Below are 23,830 nucleotides of genomic sequence, written 5' to 3' on the forward strand. Positions count from 1 at the left end.
TAAGATGGGTCACCGGGCAGAGGGCTGTCACCACCCCCCCGGGACACGAGCGGCAGGTTCAGGCGCCGAGAGAGCAGCAGGGGACAGGTAGGCTGGGCGCAGGAAGCGACAGGTCCGGGTCAAAAGAGGAGCTCCTCGGTCCTCCAGGGTAAACAGCCGAGGTCCTGCGCCCATGAGCAGAGCCTAGAAACCTGGGTCCCGGCCTCACACACAGGGGTGGAGCCAAACCCCAGGCTCCATGCGCTGGAGAAACAGACGCTGCAGGAAACGTCCTGGGGGACCCAGTAGGGCTCCGAGAGCCCCCGGGCAGTCATTTCACCCACAGTCAGAGGGGGTGACATCGTGCTGAGGCGGCCAGGGGCCCCAACAGGCAGCTGTGGGGGCAGAGTGAAAGGTCGAGGAGCAAAGGGTCCCCAAGAGGGCGGGTCGGCGGGGTGGCCAGCAGGTCAAGGGAGCACGAGCTGCCCACAGGGATCCGCGGGCACCATCCAGGGGCCACCAACATGGAGACAATGGAAGCCAGGTCCCCCGCCAGCTCCTGTGGACAGACAGGAGGGGCAGGCACACAGAAGCTGCCGCTTCTGGTCTCAGACGTGGGGCTTCTGGCCAGCAAAACCGGGAAATGGGGGGACAGTGACGTGACTCTGCCATCGTGAAGAGGGACAGATGTGTTCCCAAGGGCTGCTGTGCCCTGGGCCCTGCTTAATCAGAGATTACAGCCTTGCCAGGGGGGCTAAATCTCCCGGCTTTTCACTAAATGGCAATGAGTTTTTCTTATCAAAAAGACTCCCATGTCACGATCCCATGTAAAATAAATCCTGCTGCTCCATTAAATCTGGACATCTGCGAGCCTAGGGTTGGCGGAAAGCCTTCAGGATGCCTGGCAATTCAGGGGAGAGAGGAACGGTCTGTGGCTTGAGGAGAAAACCAAGCATGTTTGGGTTTGACCTTTTTGTTGCAACATCTACGGGGCAGGCAGAGAGGCAGACAGAAGTGGGGTGAAGGGGCATGGACACTCATGCCCACCTTCACTCAGAAGGCAGTGCACAGGGGCACAGGGGCCAAGGGGAGGCCTGAGGATACCGTCCACGCCCCTGGGGAAGGAAGGGGGGTCCCGTGCAGACGAGGGAGGGGCCCACCCGCCAGGAGACAGCCCTCCCCACAGCAGAAGCAAGTGACAAGACCCCAGACATGAAACATCCTCCACAAACAACAAACCCTGCATCTGGCTGCAAGGCTGCACGCAGGCCCAGGGGAGGCGGGAAGCTCACTCTGGGGGTCATGTCACGTATCAACACCATGAGACGAGGCCTCGCCGAAGACCGCACTGGAACACAACAAGGACTAAACACCAGCCGTGGACAGGATGAGCGCATAAAAAGAGACACTTGGGGCCTCAGCGGAGCCCTGAGGGCTGACTTCCGGCGCTCTCCATACATCACACTGTTTCACTGAGGGCTGTTCACCCCTCGGGTAACACAGGGCCTTGTACGCCAATCCGGCTGGCTGACTGCTGGGCTCCTGGCTCCATCCTGCTTAAACATATCTGGGATTGTCAAATAAGACTCAGGATGAACGTGCAGTCCTGGCCTGCACTGGGTGCCACAGCTGTTCCTCTCGGCGTGCAGGGAAAATAACAACACTGAGAAGCAGAGATCTTTTTTACAAAGGCACCATCCCCCAACTTACCACATTTTCCAAAACCCCAGGGACTCGCCCAGGAGGCAGTGGGCCTTGGAGAGACAGAGACAGGACTCCTGCCCGGGGAAGCGTGTCCAGCCTCTGGAAGGGACGATGGGAACAGACAGTGCGGGGCAGAAAAGCTGGTGCGGTCTCTACGTGGTGAGGGGGTCAGAGGGGACACAGGCCCCTTTGTCAAAGTTTTATTTTGGGTCTTGGTAACTCAGCACTCAAAAAAATAAAAGAAAAAGCTTTTCCCAGCCAAGAGGATTTTCACCTAATTCCAGCCACAATTACAAAAATAACCTTTACACCTCAGCTTTTCCTCCCCAGCAGCGTTGGCTCAATAAACACAAATATGTCCTAAGATACACGATCTCTTGTTTTTTTGGGGGGGGGGGGGGTGGAAATCACCAGAAGGTAAAGCATTACAGAATAGTAAATGTGGGGTTTCAGACATACTGGCGGGAACAGGGGTGGGGGGGGGGTGGAAACGCACAGAGTTTGGGCTTCTTTCTGCTTGTCCTCTTCCCAAAATAAAATACATAGATTCTGAAATAATATGTACTTAAACCTCAAGATAACAGCAACTAAATGCCCCAAATTAAAAAACAATATTTGTATTCATCAGTTACTTTGTCATTCAAAATTACTGCTCATTTTAATTACCTCCACTTAATACAAATAAAATCACAACTCGGGTTTTTAGGCACCAAACTTCTCAGGGAAATGAGGTCTCCCAATGGATCCGGGATGCTGTGGCCCAGAAATGAAGGCTTCAGCTCCCCTCACCCCAAGTCCACTCCATCTTCTGAGACCACAAGCCTTCTCCTCCCTCCTCTGAACTGCAGATGAGTCCCTGGGGTCAGGGCCCCTTCGCGTGGATTCCAGGCCTGGCCGCAAGCTGTTTGTGGCACCCTTGTAAATGTATTCCCTTCATCTTTCCAACTAGCATCTGCGCCTGTCAGCTGGGATAAACATCCTCACACCCCCACACTGGGCACAGTGTTTGCCAGCTGACAGGCCACAGGCTGGGGTGAGTCATTCAGAGCCCGGAGCCACGCTCTGGGGAGCACGGAGAACAGAGGGGGACAGCACATCGTCCTCCCCAAAGCGGGGAGAAGCCTCCCATCCCAGACAAACCGGCCAGAGCCCTGACGCTCCGCAGTTCCCACCAGCCTTCCCCGGGCACCTCGCTACCCTGGGTCCAAAAACACCACTGAGGATCCCAAGGCTGGGGGCTCCCAACATTATAGACACATTTATGCACTGACGAGGCCGGGCCCACTCGGAGCAACAGATTCGCAGGGTCTGGGGTCTGGAGAAGGACTCTGCGTTTCAACCCAGCTCTCCTGGAGACTCAGACAGAAAGTGCCTTGGAGCCCCCAAAAAACACTGAGGCATCTGGCCTCACTGGTTCCTAGCCCTGAATGCACTTCAGAATCGCCTGGGGCCTGAGAGTCCAGCGACGTCACTCCTGGGTGGGGTCTGGGCGGAAAGACAAACATCATAGGACATCCCTTATGTGTGGAATAAAAAAACAAAAAAGATACAAGTGAACTTATTTACAAAATAGAAACAGATTTACAGACATAGGAAGCAAACTTATGGTTACCAAAAGGGAGGGGAGGCAGCTGGGATAAACCAGGAGCTTGGGATGAACAGATATAGACTACTATATACAAAATAAATTAACAACGACCTACTGCATAGGACAGGGGACTATATTCAACCCCTTGTAATAACCTATAATGGAAGAGAATCTGAAAAAAATACATGCACTCATATGTATGTATTTAAACACGCATTTTATAACGGAATGTATATTCATGTAACTGAACCACTTTGCTGTGCACCAGAAACTAACACAACATTGCAAATCGACTATATGTCATTGAGGAAAAAACCCTCCTTCAGCGGAATCTAAGATGCAGTCAGGTCAGGGGTCACTGATGAGGTGGCTCTAGCCATGCTGGTGCGGCACCTGACCCGCCTGGCAATTACCTGTGGCTCCTGCCCACCATCCATCTCCAGGGAAAGCTCTTTCTGTTGTTAGAGGGAAGCCCAGCCTACGCAGACGGCTGCACACACTGAGGCCTGGATCAGAGTGCTTCAAAGGGAGAGAACAGTGACGGGAGGGAAAACAGGGCTGTTCTGCTGTTTAGAAGATGGGGAAAAGAGTGGGGGAAAAGAGGTGGGAAAAGATGTAAAAGGAGTCTGTTTGAATCTAATTCAACAGTCTCCTTCCCATTTTTAAATAAAATCAATTTTTAAGAAATTTCTCTACCTGTGATACAAGAATACTTTTTCAAAGATAACCCTAAAAAAAAAAAAAGTTAAACTAGAAAACGGAGTGCAAAAGTATTTTATCAAGGGCTCAAAAACATGTTTACACAATTTCAAACAATACTGTAGAAAAGAGCTTCAGGGCTTAAATATATAAGTTGCCCACTGACAGAAGAAAAGGTATGCTATTAGGGACACATGTAACTTCTTAAAAAGAAACATTTCAGAACTTACACACTGAAACTGGCAGTGTCCCTGAAAGCAGTCATCACAGGAGGCACGCATACATATTCTGGTGTTGCCACTAAATCAATGTTCTAGCGACCCTTCTCAGAACTGCAGTGAGCACTTCTTGTAACCCACAGTTTTGAGAGAATCTTGCAGAACCAATGCAGTCTCTATCAATTACAGAAAATTCAGCACTGGGAACTAGTATAAAATATACTCTGTGTTTCCGCTGAATCTCACTCTGAAGATGATATGTTAAGTTTGCATCTATGTCCACGTCCTAAACCAATCCTCCCAGGCCCTCCACCCAAGTTTAAGGCAAAAAGGCAGCGAGAGAAGATGAAATGTTTGCTTCTGCTGAGAGGTCATCTGGATTAGTACAGCACATTGTGGAATTCTGGACTGTGCAAAAAATCATTTTCTGTACTTAAGCTGTTAGTCCATGGATTTAGTCCACGGCAAGAAAAATCTTGGCCTAAATGCTGTCTAGGATCTTGAAACCATCAGGAACCGTCTAGGTTCTGTTAGGCTCTTTTTTTTTTTTTTTATTGTTTTAAATGGTGATGCCTCTTTTCAAATTAAAGTACAGTTAGTTTACAATGTTCTGTTAGTTTTAGCTATACAGCAAAGCGATTCAGTTATACATATATGTATATGTATTCTTTTTCAGACTTTCTTATAGATTATTACAGAATATTAAGTATTGTTACATATGCTATACAGTAGGTCCTTGTTGGTTATCTATTCTGTGTGAAGCAGTATGTACCTATTAATCCCAACCACCTAATTCATACCCCCCCTTTCCCTTTGGGAACTGTAAGCTTGCTTTCTGTGTCCATGGTCGACTTCCATTTTGCATGTAAGTTCCCTTGTATCTCTTTTTTAAGATTCCACCTACAAGCACATCACGTATTCATGTTTCTCGGTATGACGTACTTCACTTAGTGTGATAATCTCTAACTCCACCCGTGTCACTGCAAATGGTGTTATTTCACTCTCTTTATGGCTAAGCAGTATTCCTGTGTGTGTATGTTTCTCTCACATCTTCCTCATCCAGTCGTCCGTCAGTAGACATCAGGCTGCCCCATGTCCTGACTGTCTGTGATCAGAGCTGCTATGAACGGCGCGATGCATGTGTTTTCTGGCTCCAGTTTAACTTACACTAGTTGCCCTAGAGATTAAAATGCAGACTCTGGGATCCTGCCCTGGGAATTCTGATTGTACAGTCCTTGGAGAAGGTAGGGAATAAGCAATTTTTACAAGGATTCTGACACAGGTGGCCCCAGAGCGCACCTGGAGAGACACTGCTCCAAGTGACTGAAGGAAGAGCAAACGCAAAGTCTAAATTTCCAGGTGGAAAGAAGTCTTGCTCCCACCACACCTGAAATCCCCTCTCTCGGGGTCTGTGGTCAGCAGGACATTCTGGTTTGCTGGCCTTTTCATCTTTTTCTCCACCTTCCCTTTCATACCTACAAGTATGGTTTTGCCCACATGGTCTGCAGGCCTCTGGGGACGGACTGACTTGCCATCTCTTGGACAAGATTCTTCCTTCCGCTTTATCTGTGATAACATCCCACTGCCTGAGGTTCAGAGAAAGCAGAGTAAATGTCTCCTGACTATTTGAACTTAATAAAAGTTCTGGTGTGCTTTTGAAGAACTTAAAATGCATTATAAAGATCACATCTTATAATGCCATGAACGTGCTAAACCTCTCATCTCACTGATTCTCTGCCAGCCATCTACTGGTTTCTAAACAGATTAATTCGCATAATTCAAGAAATCTACACCTAAGGCTGGACAGAGGGGCTGCAGACCCTGCACCTTGTTACAAAGCGCCTTCCACAGAATACGCGCTCCTGCAAATCAAAGCCACCAACGTGGAGACTCTCTCGTGTCCAGTTTCTCTCTGAAGTTAAAGTGGAAGCGGCGGCCCCAAGGGCAAAGCCTAAGAGATCACCCTATTCATTCACCTGCTCACGTATCAGATTATTTATGCCGCTAATATTTAGTGGACCCTGGAGACTTAGGTCAAGCCGTGTGGCAGAAGGTAAAGAGGCAACGGTGAGTAAGAGGTACAGCCTTGGCCCAGGAAGACTTCAAAATCCAGGGGGCAAGAGAGCAGCATCGTGTGACACCCCACACCAGAGGCCTTACCAGCGTGGGGAGAGTCTGCAAGTGGGAAGGGCAGGTTGGTGACTTAGACCTTATTTACCTCCATGGATTTTTATAATGAACCATATGCTGCTTTTATAATTTTAAAAAAATCCCAAGATGAAATAAACTTGGAAACACAATGAGTAAACGCAATCATTCAAGGTCTTAGCAAGAAGGAACACTGCCTGTGGTCCTCAAGACCTAATATGGAATAACCAGGCTTAACATGCCCAGAATCCACTTTGGTCCCAATCATCACTGACAACCAGACTTCAGAAAAAGAATACTGATGACTGGTTCCCCCCACCACCCTTCTGCCTTCTGAAGGGTCTGCCTGCATGGCTCATCCCCATGCCAGACAGCCATCAAACCATGCACATACGACCCGAGTGACTGAAGTCCTCCATTAACGAAATCCCGGTAAGCTGTCCAAGGTACACTTTGCATCAGGACTGTTCCCATCCCTTAGAACTGGCAGACCCCACAGGAAGCCAGGAAGCTGCTGTTTCCTTTAGGAAATGGGGCCAGGGTGCCTTTGCAGCACTCCTCGGATCTCGTAAAGAGAGTCTGGGCACACACACAGAACAAAGCAATGAGGGTTATAAACCTCCTGGTGCCGCCTCTCGGGTCGCAGAGGACCTCCCAACACCAAATCAGCCCACGTTTACCGACCATCCCACCTCCTCTTCCAGGCAGTCTTCCCAGATGCGCATCCTGCATCCGGCTCCCAGGCAAGCTTTCAGGGGACCCCCATCTCCCTCCCTGCTCCTTCCCAGCCCCTGGTCTCAGGTTCCTTTCTATCAGTCCTGTCACAGTGGTGCTTCCCAGGGTCCTGCCCTCCCACAGCCCCTGGACCACCTCATCTGTGGTGACAGCTCTAACTCCACCTGTAAGGCCCGTCCTCTGGGGTGTCTGACGCAGTCAGGCGGCAGCTTGTCCTTGATGCCAGCCAGCACTCTGCCGACCAGCCCCCTTGCCGCTCCTTCTGGCATTTTTCTCTGCAGGCACCTGCATCTTCACTCCTGCAGCGCCAAACATCACCCCTACAAGGATGCCTCCCAAACCTTCAGCTCCCCCAAGCAGACCTGATATTCCGCTGCCCGCCGAACACCCCCACGGGGATCTTCCAAAGGAGCCTGCCCGCACCTCTGCACTTAGTCCTGCTCCTGCCTTCAGGATCTCCTGTCTCCCCGTGGCGGGAAGCGGGGGTTCACCCTAGACCCAGACCTCTCACTCGCCCTTCCCCCCACACCCAGTCACCTCCCCACCTGTCACCCTCAGGCCTGGTCCCGCATCTCCTCTCTCCCTGCTCCCCACCCAGTCTCTCCATCCCCCACATGGATGCCTGCCTCCTGCCCCCAGGCTGCCCCCACCAAGCCCAAGCTCCCTCTGGGTGACCTTCAGTTCAGTTCAGTTCAGTCGCTCAGTCGTGTCCAACTCTTTGCGACCCCATGAATCGCAGCACACCAGGCCTCCCTGTCCATCGCCAACTCCCAGAGTTCACTCAGACTCATGTCCATCGAGTCCGTGATGCCATCCAGCCATCTCATCCTCTGTCGTCCCCTTCTCCTCCTGCCCCCAATCCCTCCCAGCATCAGAGTCTTTTCCAATGAGTCAACTCTTCGCATGAGGTGACCAGAGTACTGGAGTTTCAGCTTTAGCATCATCCCTTCCGAAGAAATCCCAGGGCTGATCTCCTTCAGACCTTAGCATCACCCTTTCACAGACTCAACACCCCCACTGCCCCGGGTTTCCAGAAAGCGCTCCTCACCCAGGTCCCCGGGCCCTCCCAACCCCCCTGCCATCCACCTCTCTGCGGTCGCGTCTCTCGACATGTGCTGCGGTAACAGACTGCATTTCCCAAGTTTCACACCTTCAGACAAGCACACGCGCCGTGTCATCTGCCTAGGAACATCCTTCCTGCATTTCTTTGTCTCTACCTGCGACTTGCTGCTCAGATTCTGAGTAAATGCCACCTTTCCCAGGGAGTCTTCTTAATATTCCTCCATCCCCGGGAACGAAGGAGGCCCCACCCCACCCTATGCTCCTTCAGGCACACCTATAACCTCATCCAGTCATCACAGATGGGCCTGGTCCTTTCACCTGTGTCCCTAAACCCCTGAGAGCCATCACCCTTCTAACCTGTTACTGGTGGCCCCCAGCACAGAACTCGAATACGTGGTCTTGGTTAAAAATTCAAGAAGTCAGTACAACTCATTCCAAAACTGTTCCTGCCCCACTGTCCCTTGTCTCAGTGAAGCGTGCATTCTGGCCAAGAAACTTCACCCAGGCTCTGATGGGCCTTTCACAAGGAAACATGCTGCCTTAATTCTGAGCACTGACTTGAGTTTTCCTCTTTCCATCTGGACCACTGAGGAAGGTCATTAACAGTTGCCAACACGGCCAAGTGGCATCTCAGAAATGAGAATAACGCTGGCTGGCAGCACAGTAGGGCTCCAGAAGCCAGGGCATCTTCTCAGGAAATGCCAATGACCTACAGGGAGACCTCTTCACCATGGTTCAACGGGTCACACCTAAAAGCTGACTAGTCCAAGATAAGAGCTCAAGACAGGGACCTTGATGACAAGGTCTGAGTTATGGATAAATAACATGTGGTACATATACACAATGAAATATTAGCCACAGAAAATAATGAAAGAAAGCCGTTTGCAGCAACATGGATGGACGTAGAGATGATCGTACTCAGTCAGTCAGAGAAAGACAGATACCACATGGCATCACTTAGATGTGAAATAAAAAAAGACATAAATGAACTCATTTACAGGAAACAGATTCACAGACTCCAAAAACAAACATATGGTACCAAAGGGGAAACGTGGCAGGGGGAGATAAGTGAGGAGTTTGGAATTAACATGCACACACTGCTATATATAAAACAGAGAAGCAACAGGACTACTGCCTGGCACAGGGGGCTCTGCTTCATACTCTCTAACAACCTACAAGGAAAAAGAATCTGAAAAAGAAAGTGTAACTGATTCACTTAGCTGTACACCTGAAACTAACATATTATAAATCAACTATGTGTGCACGTGTGCTAAGTGGCTTCAGTCCTGTCTGACTCTGCAATCCCCTTGGCTGTAGCCCACCAGGCACCGCTGTCCTGGGATTCTCCAGGCAACACTGGAGTGGGTTCCCATGCCCTCCTCCAGGCACAACACTGTAAATCAACTATACGCCAATACAACATTTAAAAAATGGAATTAAAAAAGTTAGGAAGGTCTGAGTTAGACGCGGGGAGGGAGGAACCCCCGTGACCCACTCAGTTCCGGGTGCCGGCTGCCCCCTGCACTGAGCGGGGGCCGTTGATGAGAGACCCGACCTCCGCTGGCCTTTCCGGTTTCCCTGGGGACCCCATGGCCCCTGGCTTTGGGCCGCCTGTGACAGGGGATGCATGCTGCTCAGCAGCACCCACCACGTGCATCTGCCTGGCTCAGCAGCACCCCTCCACGTGCGTCTGCCTGGCTCAGACCCTGTGTTCCTCTCCACCCAGCACTCACCCACCCCGCTGAACACAGGAAGGCCTGTTCCTCCACAGCCTGCAGCACCACCAGACAAAGGTGAACGGCGGAGTTAAACACTTCAGGACACCACCTCTTAACGCGCAGTGGCACTTTCCCTGAGCACCTTCACCAACGACACACACGTCAGGTACACATGGGGCTGATGTTTCACAGAGCCGAAGAGGGCTGGGCGCCTGCAGTCCGCCGGCTTCGGTCCACCTCCACTACCACGTGCCCACCCTGAGCCGCGCGCCCACCCTGAGCCGCGTGCCCACCCTGAGCTGCACGCCCACCCTGAGCTGGGCCCGAGGGTGGCGGCGCCCCCCTCACTGCTCTCGGCACAAGACTCTAAAGCAGGCAGAGACTTCCAAACTGCTTCCTCGCCTCCTTCCGCACTCTGTCCGGTTGCCTGTACCTTATGACATTCTCTGGAAAGCCCTGTCTTGATGGTTACCTATCCAATGCTACCTTTCAAGCCCATAGCTTCCTCTTGGTATTCATGTTTTCTCCAGGAAGTCAAAAAGACAAGGGTTATTGATTAATCTACCTTGGTAAAACAGTTAAATATTTACCAATAATGGTTAGAGAAATGTTCACAAACCTAAATGAAGTAAGTGAAAGCAAGACAGAAATATTTACATGCTGCATAACCCCAACTTTGTGAAGCAGGTAATGAAGAGAATAATGATAAACAGAATACACAAAAACATTAATGACAACTATTTCTGAGAAGACACAAAATTTGCATACTGGGGAGACAGAACTGTGATTTGGAATCTAACAAACCTGGATCCACTACTCAATTGCCCTGTGACGAGCAACCGAGTTTTTAAACCTGAGAGATGATTTTCTCAACTGTCAAAAAGAGGGTACAAACTTCCTTCTTGAGGATTAAAGATGAAAACACAGGCCGTGCGTGCTTGGCCTCACAGTTTATACCCAGTAAGCCTTCAGGAAGTATTCTGAGGATAAAGATCTACCAGTTCTCTTGGTTAATCAACCATGTTTCTTTATAATGCCTTATTATGGTTAACAAGCAACCCGTGTTTTGAAAAACATAAGGTGCTAAAGAAACGATCCTTGTATTCCTGGTTCTACCCTTCCTAGTCATCTCAGTGACAGGTCAAGCGTAATTCACATTATCTAGAGCAAGACAAAAACAAAAAAACAGCAGCTAAGTTGGGGATACTCAAAGAAGAACTTCCCAGAGACCAGGAGCCTCACGTGTACAACATGAGTGAGATGAACGTCAGTGGGTTAACCAGGTGAGTCACCCAGGTGCCAGGTCAGTGACAGTTTGCACAAAGGAGATAAGGCTATGAAAATGGGTGCCATACTAAGAAAATTCAGGTGGGACCAGCGATCAATCTGATGGAGCCAGATGCTAATACCAACGTGTCAGCGTATCAGCTGAAGGTATTCTCTACACCTTCACAATCCATATCAAGAATTAAACACCCCATTACAGTGCTTACGGAATAGTCACACTGAGAAAAGAACATGGGATGACCTTGGCCACTGGCCAATCAGAGACACAGTCCTCTCCATAGGAGAGGGCCAAACCTACTTCCAAAGGACCTGGGACATTCACACTGTCTAATCTTTTTACTTTGTTTTCAAAAGCAAAACCCCATAAGGTCTTTGTCTTGGGCTCTCCTTGTTCTACACTTCAGGCAACACACCGGTCGTTTGCCAAAACAGCGCAACAATGACCTCAGAAGGATCGCTTCAGAGCTTCCCTAGAAAGCCCTGCTCCCCCTCATTAACTGATGTTCCCTTTCTGGACACAAAAGGCATACAAGCCACCTCTCACAGCGGACCACATCTGCTGGTGGCTGGATTCAATTACCGGGTAGAATTTCATGAGTTTAAGTCTCAGGATAACTTCTTCCTCTTTTCACTCCAAACGCAAAGAGCACTTAGTCCTAGTATCGTCTATACTCTTTCTCTCCAAACAGACTGAAACTATCAGCCTTACCTTTATCATGCTCAATGTTCCCCAAAATAACTAAAAGTGCCCCCCCACCCGGGTTTCTTACTGAAGCTCCATCCCTTACTAGAAATATGACTTGGAGGCACATCACAGCTTCTTCAGCCCCCAGCTTCCTCATCAGTCATCCTGAGATGCTGCTGATCCAGCTCGCAAGACTGGTGTGTTGATTAGATAAAACACAGGTGTGAGGAAACAGCACATGCCTAGTATAAAGCACACAGTATCTAGACGTCACTTCAGGAAGAAGCCTCCCCCACCTGCGTCACTGCAGCCTTCAGGCCTGCCTGAGTCCTCGCTCTTGCCCCGCATTCTTACTCTCAGGGTGCCAGTGCAGACCCTCATGGTGCAAAGTGAAGGACGACAATAGGGTTAATTCCAGCAGCCAACAGAGTGTTCACTGCATACAAGGCACTGCTTTAAGTCCTCTACTTGTATAGCCTCTTTTAAGAGGCATCATACCATTCCACAGACGAAACTGAGAAAGACAGAGCTGAAGCAACTCGTCCAAGATGGTGATTCCTATCTTGAAAACCTTTCAGGATTCCATGTTGCCTAAAGCAAGTACGTCAAATATCCCTCAAATGTAAAGTGTATTTTCAAAATACACTTTAAACCAGTTTCTAAAAATTCAAATTTTAAAATAATCGTGTGTACTTGCTATGCTAACTCTTAGCAAATGGGTGGGCACCCACCAGGCTGATCTGTCTCTGAGTTTACACATTTTTGTGCAGATGTGGGGAGGACTCTACCCTTCCTCTTTGGGAGCATACACCTGAATTTCCTACAAATGGGTCACTCACTGGAAGACTGGGACAGTGCAACAGAATCAAGTGTGTGTGTGTTTACTAGGCTTCCGTGTGATCAATCACATGTTGTTGTTGTTTAGTCATTAAGTCGTGTCTGACTCTTTTGCAACCCCATGGACTATCACCCCCCAAGCTCCTCTGCGCATGGCATCTCCCAGACAAGAGAACCGGAGTGGGCAGCCACTTCCTTCTCCAGGGGCTCTTCCCAACCCAGAGACTGAACCCACATCTCCTGCACTGGCAGGCAGACTGTTCACCACTGAGCCCCCATATAAAACCATACAACTCCAGGATTCAATGAAATGCAAGCTGCGACAGCTACTGCTCCTGCCTTACCAACAGCTGGGTTTCCCTTCTTCTTGTGTAAACAGCTAACTGCATTTCCAAGCTCCGTTCAGTTAAGTTGTGGACATAAAACTGGCCAATAGAACATGGATGGGGATGAAGTAGGCCATTTCTCAACCCAGCCCACAAAATTCACCCAGGCACAAACCCCATCTCCCCCTCCCACTGGGGGCCACTAGTTGAAGGAAGATGAGTGTCCAAGAAGGAAAAGCTAGATCCCTGAATATACAGAGCAAAGCCTCTCACCACCCACCTCCCCATTCCACGACCCCCCAGCGCGCGCGCACACGCACACACACACACACACACACACACACACACACACACACACACAGGACTGTAGGCTGACAGACTGATTAGCAAGTCTCTTATTCTGTTGAGCCCTTGAGATTTCTGCATTTTGTAGCAAGTCAGTCTCTCTTGACTAATGCACAGAGCTGAGAGCAGTGGTCAGCCACACACTGAATCTCGGGACAGTTCAGGTAGCTGTAGTTCTTACTGTAGGCACTAGGAGTGTCTCTGATCTTGAGCATGTCTCTGATTTATTTGGCTGCACAGTTTGTGGGTCTTAGTTCTCTGACCAGGGACTGAACCCAGGCCCACAGCAGTAAAAGCTCCAAGTCCCAACCACTGGACAACCAGGGAATTCCCTCTTCTCTGATCTTTGATGAATTTAAAATTTTTCAGTGAATATCCACTAGGCAAGCACTGAGATATTTGCAGTTTTAATGATACCACTGACTCTGTGAATATATAACAAACATTTGAAAATTTTTTTCCAACAAACAACTCAGCCGAGGTTATCTACTCATTAACTCCCTCCAAATTTGCAACTAAAGTATGAGAACTGTTAAAGACTGCTTGATTTCAACTTCAAACCAAAAATCTCCATTATTCTCTCAAGTCTCTTTCAAATCAGTTACCCTGTAACTGACATCTCTCTGCATGCAGTGAGCACTGTATTTATATAACAATGTAAGCCATTAATGTTGAATTCCTTACATATGTCTGTTGCACCTATAGAATCACCTCCTTAAGGGACAGAAGAATTCAGCAAAGAGCCTTACACAAACACAGTAAGTACTCAATAAATGATGCTTGAATTAAAAAATATAATAATAATTATGGGCTATAGTTGATAATCATAAGCATTAAAAAAAAAAAAGGCCTCAGTCCATGGGCTTTCCAAACTAAAAAGATTTAAGAATCACAATTTATTATTAGCTTTGAGCAGGTACATATTCAATGCTTACAAAGCCAGTTTAAAATCCACACCATTTCTATATGTAACCCTCTAGTTTCAGTTCTCAGTCCTGCTCCTCATTCCCTCCTTCCTCCTAGGACTCCTCATCCCTTTCTAGGATGCATCTTTTCTAGCTTAATAAGCTCAGAGCACTGTGTGTGGTCATGGCAACACATGGTTGCCATCATCCTGATGGAGAGAGGCCATTCAGCCCTCAGCTGCCTGAAGGCTCAGCATCTCCTGGCTCAAGCCTCATTCACAAGACAAAATAGGTGACCTCAAAATCAAACATGAGGCACTGTGGCCACTCACCCTCAACCACTTTTAGAGCTGCATACTGTCAACCCAACACCGACATAAACTGTCTGATTAGAAAAGGAGCAGAGGCTAGCATCCCACTTTTTTTTTTAAGTATAGTTGATTTACAATGTGATCATTTCTGCCGTACAGCAAAGTGACTCAGTTAGACATATCTACACATTCTCTGTCATATTCTTTTCCATTATGGTTTATCACAGGATATTGAAAAGAGCATACATACAGCATACAGCAGGACCTCTGCAAACAACAGGACCTTGTTATGTATCCATTCTATATATAATAGCCTCTCCTTCCTGAACACAGCCTTGTCATGGTGAAGGGGCTTGCATAACCCAATGAAGCTATGAGCCATGCAGGGCCACCCAAGACGGACAGGTCATAGTGAAGAGTTCCGAAAAAACGTGGTCCAGTAGAGGAGGGAATAGCAAACCACTCCAGTAATCTTGCCACAAGAACCCCGTGAACCGTATATAAAGGCAAAAAGATATGACACCAGAAGATGAACCCCCAAGTCATTAGGTGTCCCATATGCTACTGAGGAAGAGTAGAGAAATAGCTCCAGAAAGAATGAACAGGCTGGGCCAAAGCAGAAACAATGCCCAGCTGTGGATGTGTCTGGTGGTAAAAGTAAAGCCTGATCTTTAAAGAATAATATTGCATAGGAAGCTGGAATGTTAGGTCCATGAATCAAGGCAAATTGGATGCAGTCAAGAAGGAGATGGCAAGAGTGAACGTCAACATCTTAGTAATCAGTGAACTAAAATGGACAGGAATGAGAGAATTTAATTCAGGTGACCACTGTATCTACTACTGTGAGGGTAAGAATTCTTCATAATAGCCCTCATAATCATCAAAAGATTCTCAATGCAATACTTGGTTGCAATCTCAAAAAACGATGGAATGATCTTGATTTGTTTCCAAGGCAAACCATTCAACATCACAGTAATCCAAATCTATCCAACCACTAATGCCTAAGAAGCTGAAGTTGAACAGTTCTATGAAGACCTACGACACCTTCTAAAACTAACACCCCCCCCCCAAAAAAAAAAAAAAAAAAAAGATGCCCTTTTTATCATGGTGATTGGAATGCAAAAGTAGGAAGTCAAGAGACCTGGATAACAGACAAGTTTGGCCTTGGAGTACAAAATGAAGCAGGGTGAAGGCTAACAGAATTTTATCAAGAGAACACACTGGTCATGGCAAACACCCTCTTCCAACAACACAAGAGAAGACTCTACACGTGGACATCACCAGATGGCCAATATCAAAATCAGACTGATTATATTCTTTGCACCCAAAGATAGAGAAGCTCTATACAGTCAGCAAAAACAAGACCTGGAGCTGACTGTGCCTCAGATCATGAGCTCCTTACTGCAAAACTCACGCTTATATTGAAGGAAGTAGGGAAAACCACTAAGCCATTCAGGTAAGACCTAAATCAAACCCCTTATACAGTGGAGGTGACCAACAGGTTCACTATCACAGGGTGCTGAACAGAGTTCCCTGTGCGGCAAGCAGGACCTTGCTGTTCATCCACTCACGCGTAACAGTTGCATCTCCGCATCCCACACTCCCAGCCCATCCCTTCCCCCCCGCTCCTCCCCCTTAGCAAGCACCCGTCTGTTGTCTACGTCCACGAGTCTGTCTCCATTTCGTAGATAAGTTCCTTTGTGTCATATTTTAGATTCCACATATAAGTGACACCATATGCTACTTGTCTTTCTCTGGCTTACTTCATTTAGTATCATCATCTCCAGGTCCATCCGTGTTGCTACAAATGGCATTATTTCATTTTTTTTTAATGGCTGAGTAATACACCACTTTACATATGCACATCTTTATCCATTCATTTATCAATGGACAGTTTAGGTTGCTTCTTGCTATTGTGAATAGTGCTGCTATGAACATCGGGGTGCATGTATCTTTTCCAATTAGTTTTCTTCGGATATATGCCCAGGGTTTCGTTTTATTTCAGGAGAAACCACTACAACTGTGTATCTTCAATTTAGCCCACTCTGTAAATCTAACACTGTTCTGGAAAATTCACGCCCCAGCACAGAGCAGCACAGGGCTGAGTGAATAACCTGAAGGGGGGGCATGTGGACAGGGGACGGGGATGAGAGTCTCTAAGCATCTCGAGGGCCCAGGATAGACTGAAGAGCACATTAACCTAAAAAATACATTCAAAGGTGTGGACCTCAAACTCAGGGGGCACCCTCTCTATTACGAACCTGATAATTAAAGAGAGAGAGAGAGAGGAAGTTATATGAACCTACGACTTACTGAGAACAGTCACAATTTTTCTGAGAAGAAGAAAATGACCATATGAATTAATAAAGAGTAACGACTCTTTGGGGCTTCCCTTGTAGCTCAGCTGGTAAAAAATCCACCTGCCTGTGGGAGACCCCAGTTCAGTCCCTGGGTTGGGAAGATCCCTTGGAGAAGAGAAAGGCAACCCACTCCAGTATTCTGGCCTAGAGAATTCCACGGACTGTACAGCCCATGGGGTCGCAAAGAGTCAGACACGACTGAGTGACTTTCACTTACTTACTTACTTAACAACTCTATGTTTTTTTGAAATTGCAACCTGAGGCAGATTTTGATTCCTATAAAACTGTCCTGGTTTATTTACCTAAGGTGGCTGTTTTTGAAAACCAACCCACCTGAGGATCTGAAACCACTGGTCTGTGGATCTCAAACCAACAAATTCTTAAAGAGCTGCAAAATCATTTCGAGCAGAAGCACTGCTTCAAAACTTCCCTTCAAATTTAACAATTTGATAAAAATACCACTGATGTTTCTCTACGGCACCAAAGAAAAGGGACGAAGGGTCTTTTGCAACGTTTGCAAAGTTTATTCCAATTTTCAATGTTTACAAGGATTCCCATACACCCTCACATCTAAACAAGGCTTCCCAGGGCTTCCTTGATAGTCCAGGGGTTAAGAATCCACCTTCCAACGCAGGGGACAGGGGTTCAATCTGTCGTTGGGGAATTAAGATCCCACAACACGCAGAACAACTAAGCCCGATTCCACAACTACTGAGCCACATACAACAAAGAAAGATTCGTATAACACAACGAAGACTCGGCAACAAACATCCCACGTGCGGTAACTGAGACCCGACAGCCAAATCAATAAATAAAATGTCTGTTTTAATTTAAAAAAAGAAACAAGGTCCCCCCAAAAAAGTCTTTGTGGCATGGAAGGGTGATCAGAAAACAGATGCCAAATTTTCTTTCCATATTCACTTTGAAAATAAGTACTATTATCGGGATTTAATGAGTAGAAGACAATAATATATATTTTTTTATTGTGAACCCCTCTTTCTGACAAAAGCTAAAAAGACAGAGGAAGGGCTTGCGGCAGGAATGTGGCAGCACCCGCAGAGACAGCAAAAGCAGGCCTGTCGCTCTGCAGCTGCAGGCAGAGGGGCTCCACCGGCATCTCCCCCAGGGGAGTCTCCTGAGCCGTTTTCACAGTGACTGGGACAGCGTGGCTGAAGTCTAGCCATGGAGCAGGGCTCCAAGCCCGGTCCCGATCCAGGCAGAGGCGGACGAGGGAACGATGGCCTGGCTGTGGCAAGCCTAGAGTCTGCGTGGGCAGGGGCCTCTGCCACGCTGGGGGACGTATGTAGTCATTACCCCCAAAGGGCCAACTGTTCATCACTGAGAAGGGACTTCTAGGCACACAGGATGCCTTGCTTGCCAGAAAGAGCTTTTTTCAGGGCTCACTGAGAAGCACCAAGACCTGATGTCACCAGGTCATTCCAGCAGGCTTCAAAATTGGCCTCAGATGTCATTAAACAAGCCCGCAGCCACCAACCATGGGCTGTGATCCCCGTCTTGCAGCCGGACAGAGGGCAACTAACCCCAGCACTCAGCACATGTCCAGCTCTTGACTTTGTGGGACGAGGATCCTGCTGGTGGATTGGATCAGCTGCTGCTGCTAAGTCACGTCAGCCCACCAGGCTCCTCTGTCCATGGGATTTTCCAGGCAAGAGTATCGGAGTGGGGTGCCATCGCCTTCTCCGTTGGATCAGCTGTCCCTCTGCTAAGCGTGAAGTGCTGTCCTGGTGCCAGTGCGGGTGTATATTAAACCCACCTTTTAGTTTCCTGTTCACTCAAGTTTGCAAAGTAATTCTCCGGATTTGGGGTCTCTGGCCATCTTTGCTCCACACACAGCATTATTTGCCCCATAAAAGAAAGAAACTCAAACCCTCACTGGCTGTGTGAATAACAACAGCATTTCCTCAACTCATCCATCCCTGCTCGACCTTTATGATTTGTGCCATCCTGGTGGAGCACCTGTGTTCTTTATTATTTACTTCATTCTTTTAACTTTTTTGAGTAAGATTTATTTTTAAAATCACTAACGTGAATGAAAGTGAAAGTCACTCAGCCGTGTCCAACTCTTTGTGACCCCATGGACTATACAGACCATGGAATTCTCCCGGTCAGAATACCGAAGTGGGTAGCCGTTCCCTTCTCCAGGGGATCTTTCCAACCCAGGGATCAAACCCAGGTATCCCACATTGCAAGCAGATTCTTTATCAGCTGAGCCACCAGGGAAGAAAGCTATTATCATCATCAGATATAAAAGATAAATATAACAATCAATACAATATAGCTATTAAGTTTTACAGGAAGCAACCTAAAGGGAGTTAAAAAAAAAATGTTTAATGAAAAGGAAAAAGGTTAACTTCCTCACTTTGATTCAATATTAAAAACTGCTCTTATGCAGTGCCACTTAAAATCGTCTCTAGCAGTGCTGGTGGCACAAGCCTTACATTTTGCAGGGGGAAGTTAACTAAATAGATAATGATACAGTACAAATTACAGCATGGACTATAAAATCTGAATTGCTAACCCTCTGGGCAAGATTCATGATGCATTAAGAAAGTCCGTCCTCGATTTGTGGACAGTGAGCTAGTACTGTCTAGCCTTTTCTCACATATCCAGAGAGCATTAGTGCCTTTTCTCACATATCCAGAGAGCATTCGCCTCCAACAGCTAAGAATCGGTGAACAGAGAAAACAGATATAAAGTCCAGGCATGAAAGTGTAGTGTGCTCTTCACCAGAGGAAACTGCATCAGACCTTAACTTGAAACCGCTCCCTTGAGCAAGGGAACATCAGGAAAGGGCTCATTTTGCTCCTGGAATCAAAGCCAACTTGTTCAGTCAGCTCTAGCATCTCATCCTTTAGCCAGGAGGTTAAACCCTGAAGGTTTCCCACCTTCCACACAGGGAAGGTATGGGGTTGACAGAGGCTGAGTGAATTTGTGCTGAGAGCCACAGGAAGCTGCTGAAAGGATGTTAGGAGAAAGCCGGCGGGTGGGGACAGCTAAGACCCCACCCTCAGTGTGTCTGGCATCCCTTCAGGGCTTCTGAACAATGCAGCAACCCCCAGACCCACCCCAGACCGCCTGCATCAGAATCCACATTTTAACAAAATCCTGCGGTTAATCCATGGCACATTCAAGCCTGACAAGCATCCAAAGGGCTTCAGGGGTCTGACACCACCCTCTCTCGTGCCTCCGTCCACGGTCAGTGATGCTCTCTGGACAGTCAGGGACTGAGGACGCCAGGAAAGGTTCTACCCTGAGAGTGGTCAGCACCGGCCACGGCCCAGACACAGCTCAGGGACACAAAGGACCCCAATCGCTGGGCGGGCCGCCTCTGCAGGGGCTACAGGAGCCTAGAGTTTCACACGCCCCCAGACACAAGCCCCAAACCCTCACAAACGCCCGCATCTGTGAAAAGTGGGGGTCCCCACATGGCCTCTCAGGCTGCAGACTCTAGCACTTTGATTGAACTGCCTAGGAAATTCATACTCACGGGATTTGATCAGCCAGAAAACATGAGAGGAGACTATGGGCAGATTTGCCTGGTCTGGAAATAGCTCAAGACCCAAGATCCTGATGGTGATGGTAAAACCGTGACCCTTCTCCGCTCCGTCATCTGTGCAGCTTTTTCACAACCACAAAAAAGCCTCCTCCACCACCTCCCACTGTGCACGCGCGCGCGCGCGCACACACACACACACACACACACGAACATACACACACACACGAACATACACACACACATGAACACGCGCACACACCAGAGCAAGCCTCTGCCAATAGGAGAAGCAGGCGGTTAAGTCCCCCAGCATTTCCACAAGAGCCTGATAAAAAGGGGGCAGACCTGCAGGATCCATCACCAAAGTCCAGACCTGCAGGAGGGAAGGTTCTCCCCGGGAAAGCAAACCCTGGGTCCTGACGGGGCTTCGGTGACAGCTCATGTTCTGTCCACACTGCAACGTGTCAATGGGTGCATGAGGAGAGGCGTAGCCCTTCTTTCTTCCTCTGAATGTTTCGAAAGACACAGCTGATGTGGGAACCAGTACAACTGGCCCCTAAGGAGGCTGAATTCACACGGAGCATGTCTTCCCACGAGAGTCAGTAACAGGACTGCAACCTTCCAGCTCTGTTTTTTCCTCAGCTCCCAAGTAATTGAAGCCAATACGTCTCCTCTTTCTCGAGGGTTTCTGGACCCCTGCTTCTTTACCTTCTTAACGCCAATTTCAGAAAGGCTATCTAATTTCTTTGGGTTGTGTGATTTCAGGGGTCATTGTTCAAAGTCGCTGCAGAGTTCACAGCCATCCAGTCTTTACTGCTGAGAACACTGCTGAGACGAGAGCCAGCAGTTTCTATACATGCACCTCAGGCAGTGGGGGATGCCAAACCTCAGACATGGGGGATGCCGGACCTCAGACACGGAGGATGCTGGGCCTCAGTCGGGGGGATGCCGGACCTCAGACGAGGGTTGGGGGTGCCGGACCTCAGACGAGGGGACAAGGGGGATGCCGGATCTCAGACGGGGGCAATGCTGGACGTCCCCCCGCTGCACAGCAGTGTAAGAGGAGGCTGACCGTGCTCTGCACTGCCGGCCACCCCTGCTGCGGGACAGCCAGTGTCTAGGGCAGCCAGTGGCCTGGGGTTGGGGCTAACGGCTGCCTTAGAGAGATGCACTGGGTCAACCAGGCCTCACTCAGTAATGGCCGTCAGATGCCGCCGCGAGGGCAGAAGGCCGCAACAGACAGAGGCTGAAGAGGCTGGTTGCCAGACAGCAGGCCAGCGTGGAGGGCGAGACAGAGCACCCACAAACAGAAGCGAGGCAGCGAGAGCCCTAGCGCAGTGCCGGTGGGCCCAGCGCACGCGCAGAACGCCAGAACGCATCCTCACCGCCAAATCCGTCACCGGAGGACCGACTCTCCCGCAACCGAAGACGACAGGAACGCAGGCCCCCAAATAATTCTTTCGCTTGTGTAGTACTTTCAAGGGAAGAAATAATTCTCATGACAAACAGAAGCAGACACTATGACAAGAGCATTTGACGTGGACTAAAGACAGTTTCCAATTACGGGATCTGAGAGGGAGCGGCAATGTGAAAAGTGTTGGGGGGGGGGGGTGTAAATCATTGTTTTCTTCTCCACATTTTCAATGAAGTACTGATTATCACTGCTGCCTTTTAACAAGGACCCACAGGAAAATACTATATCCAGACCTGGGGGCTTCTGCAGAGGACACCAGGCAGAAAGAGCCAGACCTGAGGCTCGTTGAGATGGAACCTACAGATTTTTGTATGAAAGCAAAACAAAAACACAAAGCAGGTATGCAATAGGTGAGACAGAAACAGATTATCGTTTTTATAAACAACAGAGTACGTGCGGGCTTATCCTCAGGACCTTAAACCAGAGTCCTCCAAGAACAGAATTTCACCGCTAACGACAGGGCTCCTGGGAGCTGCCACTTTACCTTGAGGTAATTAATCAAACATGTTCCAGCAAGCCTCGGACCAGTCTATCCCAGGAATGCTCTAAGGCTATAAGACACAAGGCGAAACCAGGCACACAGTATAAACACCCTATCAGGCCATTCCATTAAAAAGCAACATTACAGTGGAATCTGAAAATCAAAATAAACTCACAAATACGTCACACAAATTCAAGTGGGCAGGCCTACCTAGGGCTTAGTCAGAAATAAATGAGACTGACAGAAATGCCTGAAACAGCAGGCAGGCCTGTTCACTGCAGCAGAAAGGCAGGTTCTTGAGGGAGCAGCTGAGGGGCCAGGCCACCGCCAGGAGAGACCAGCCCTTCCCCAAGCACGGCTCCCACCACAGCAGCCCCCTGAGGTCTGGACAGGTGACCATGCTCCCAGCCCTCAGTGTCTCCTCCCATCAAATGAGGGGAGAGCTGCCGAGTTCTCAGGCCCCTCTCCACCGCTGTAAATCAGGGTGAACTGACCGTGAGAAAATCAGCACCTAAAATTTGTTTTGTGGCAAACTATTCGATAATGGCAGTAATTTCATCCCAAAACGTCCTGAACATTCATCCAGCCACATTTACTAAAAATTGCAAACATCAGCATCGGAAGAGATAAACGGACGGTTCACGTGGAACCATTTTCTTCTTACCATTCCGGGACACGTCGAGCTCCACCAGCTGCATGAAATTGGCTATTTCTGGAGGGAGTCGCTGGATCTCGTTATCGCTGAGTCCAAGCTTTCGTAACTTGACTAGCTGGAAAAATTGCTGAAAGACAAAACAGGTTCATGTAGGTCTCACAGATATTTGCAATGCAAATTTTTTGCCCAATATGGAATGTAAAACAGTATGTCTTCTCTGGTCTTCCCTGGGGGCTCAGTGGTAAAGAATCTGCCTGCCATTGCAGGAGACATGGGTTCGATCCCTGATCCAAGAAGATCCCACATGCCGTGGAGCAACAAAGCCCGTGTTCCACAACTACTGAGCCTGTGCTCGAGAGCCCACGCGCCGCAGCGACTGAAGCCTGTGCACCCTAGAGCCCGCGCTCTGCAGCAAGAGAAGCCACCACCTTGAGAAGCCCACGCATCACAGCCAGAAAACTGGCCCCACTTGCTGCAACTAGAGAAAAGCCCGAGCAGCAAATAAAGGCCCAGCACGACCAAAAATAAAATAATTAAATGTTTTTAAATGTCTTTTAAAAATTATCAAGGACTGTACCAATGTCACTTTCCTGATCTTAACAGTGTACCACAGTCACGTGACCATGTAACCGCTGGGGTAAACAAGGTACACGAGACATTTCTGTGCACAAGCAACAATTACTTCAAAATTAAAAATTTTTCACAATGAACAAGTAACTCAGTGAGAACAGTAATGGCTCCTTTAAAGTATCCAGTAGGTGGTCACATTTTCTACTTACGGAAACTGGTATGACATCTG

At 48.5% G+C, this 23,830-nt stretch overlaps 1 protein-coding gene across 4 annotated transcripts in view; it reads right to left on the bottom strand.

The window, feature by feature from the left end:
- LRRC1 (leucine rich repeat containing 1) overlaps positions 1-23,830 on the bottom strand; it is a 130,095-nt gene that overhangs the window by 59,815 nt on the left and 46,450 nt on the right. For all 4 annotated transcript variants that reach the window (XM_027959033.3, XM_060403075.1, XM_060403074.1 and 1 more), the window contains exon 2: positions 23,041-23,158. In XM_027959033.3, the coding sequence (XP_027814834.1) occupies positions 23,041-23,158 (118 nt within the window). The remainder of the gene's footprint in view (positions 1-23,040; positions 23,159-23,830) is intronic.

This window comes from Ovis aries, chromosome 20 (genome assembly GCF_016772045.2).
Source record: "Ovis aries strain OAR_USU_Benz2616 breed Rambouillet chromosome 20, ARS-UI_Ramb_v3.0, whole genome shotgun sequence".
NCBI classification, from domain to species: domain Eukaryota; kingdom Metazoa; phylum Chordata; class Mammalia; order Artiodactyla; family Bovidae; genus Ovis; species Ovis aries.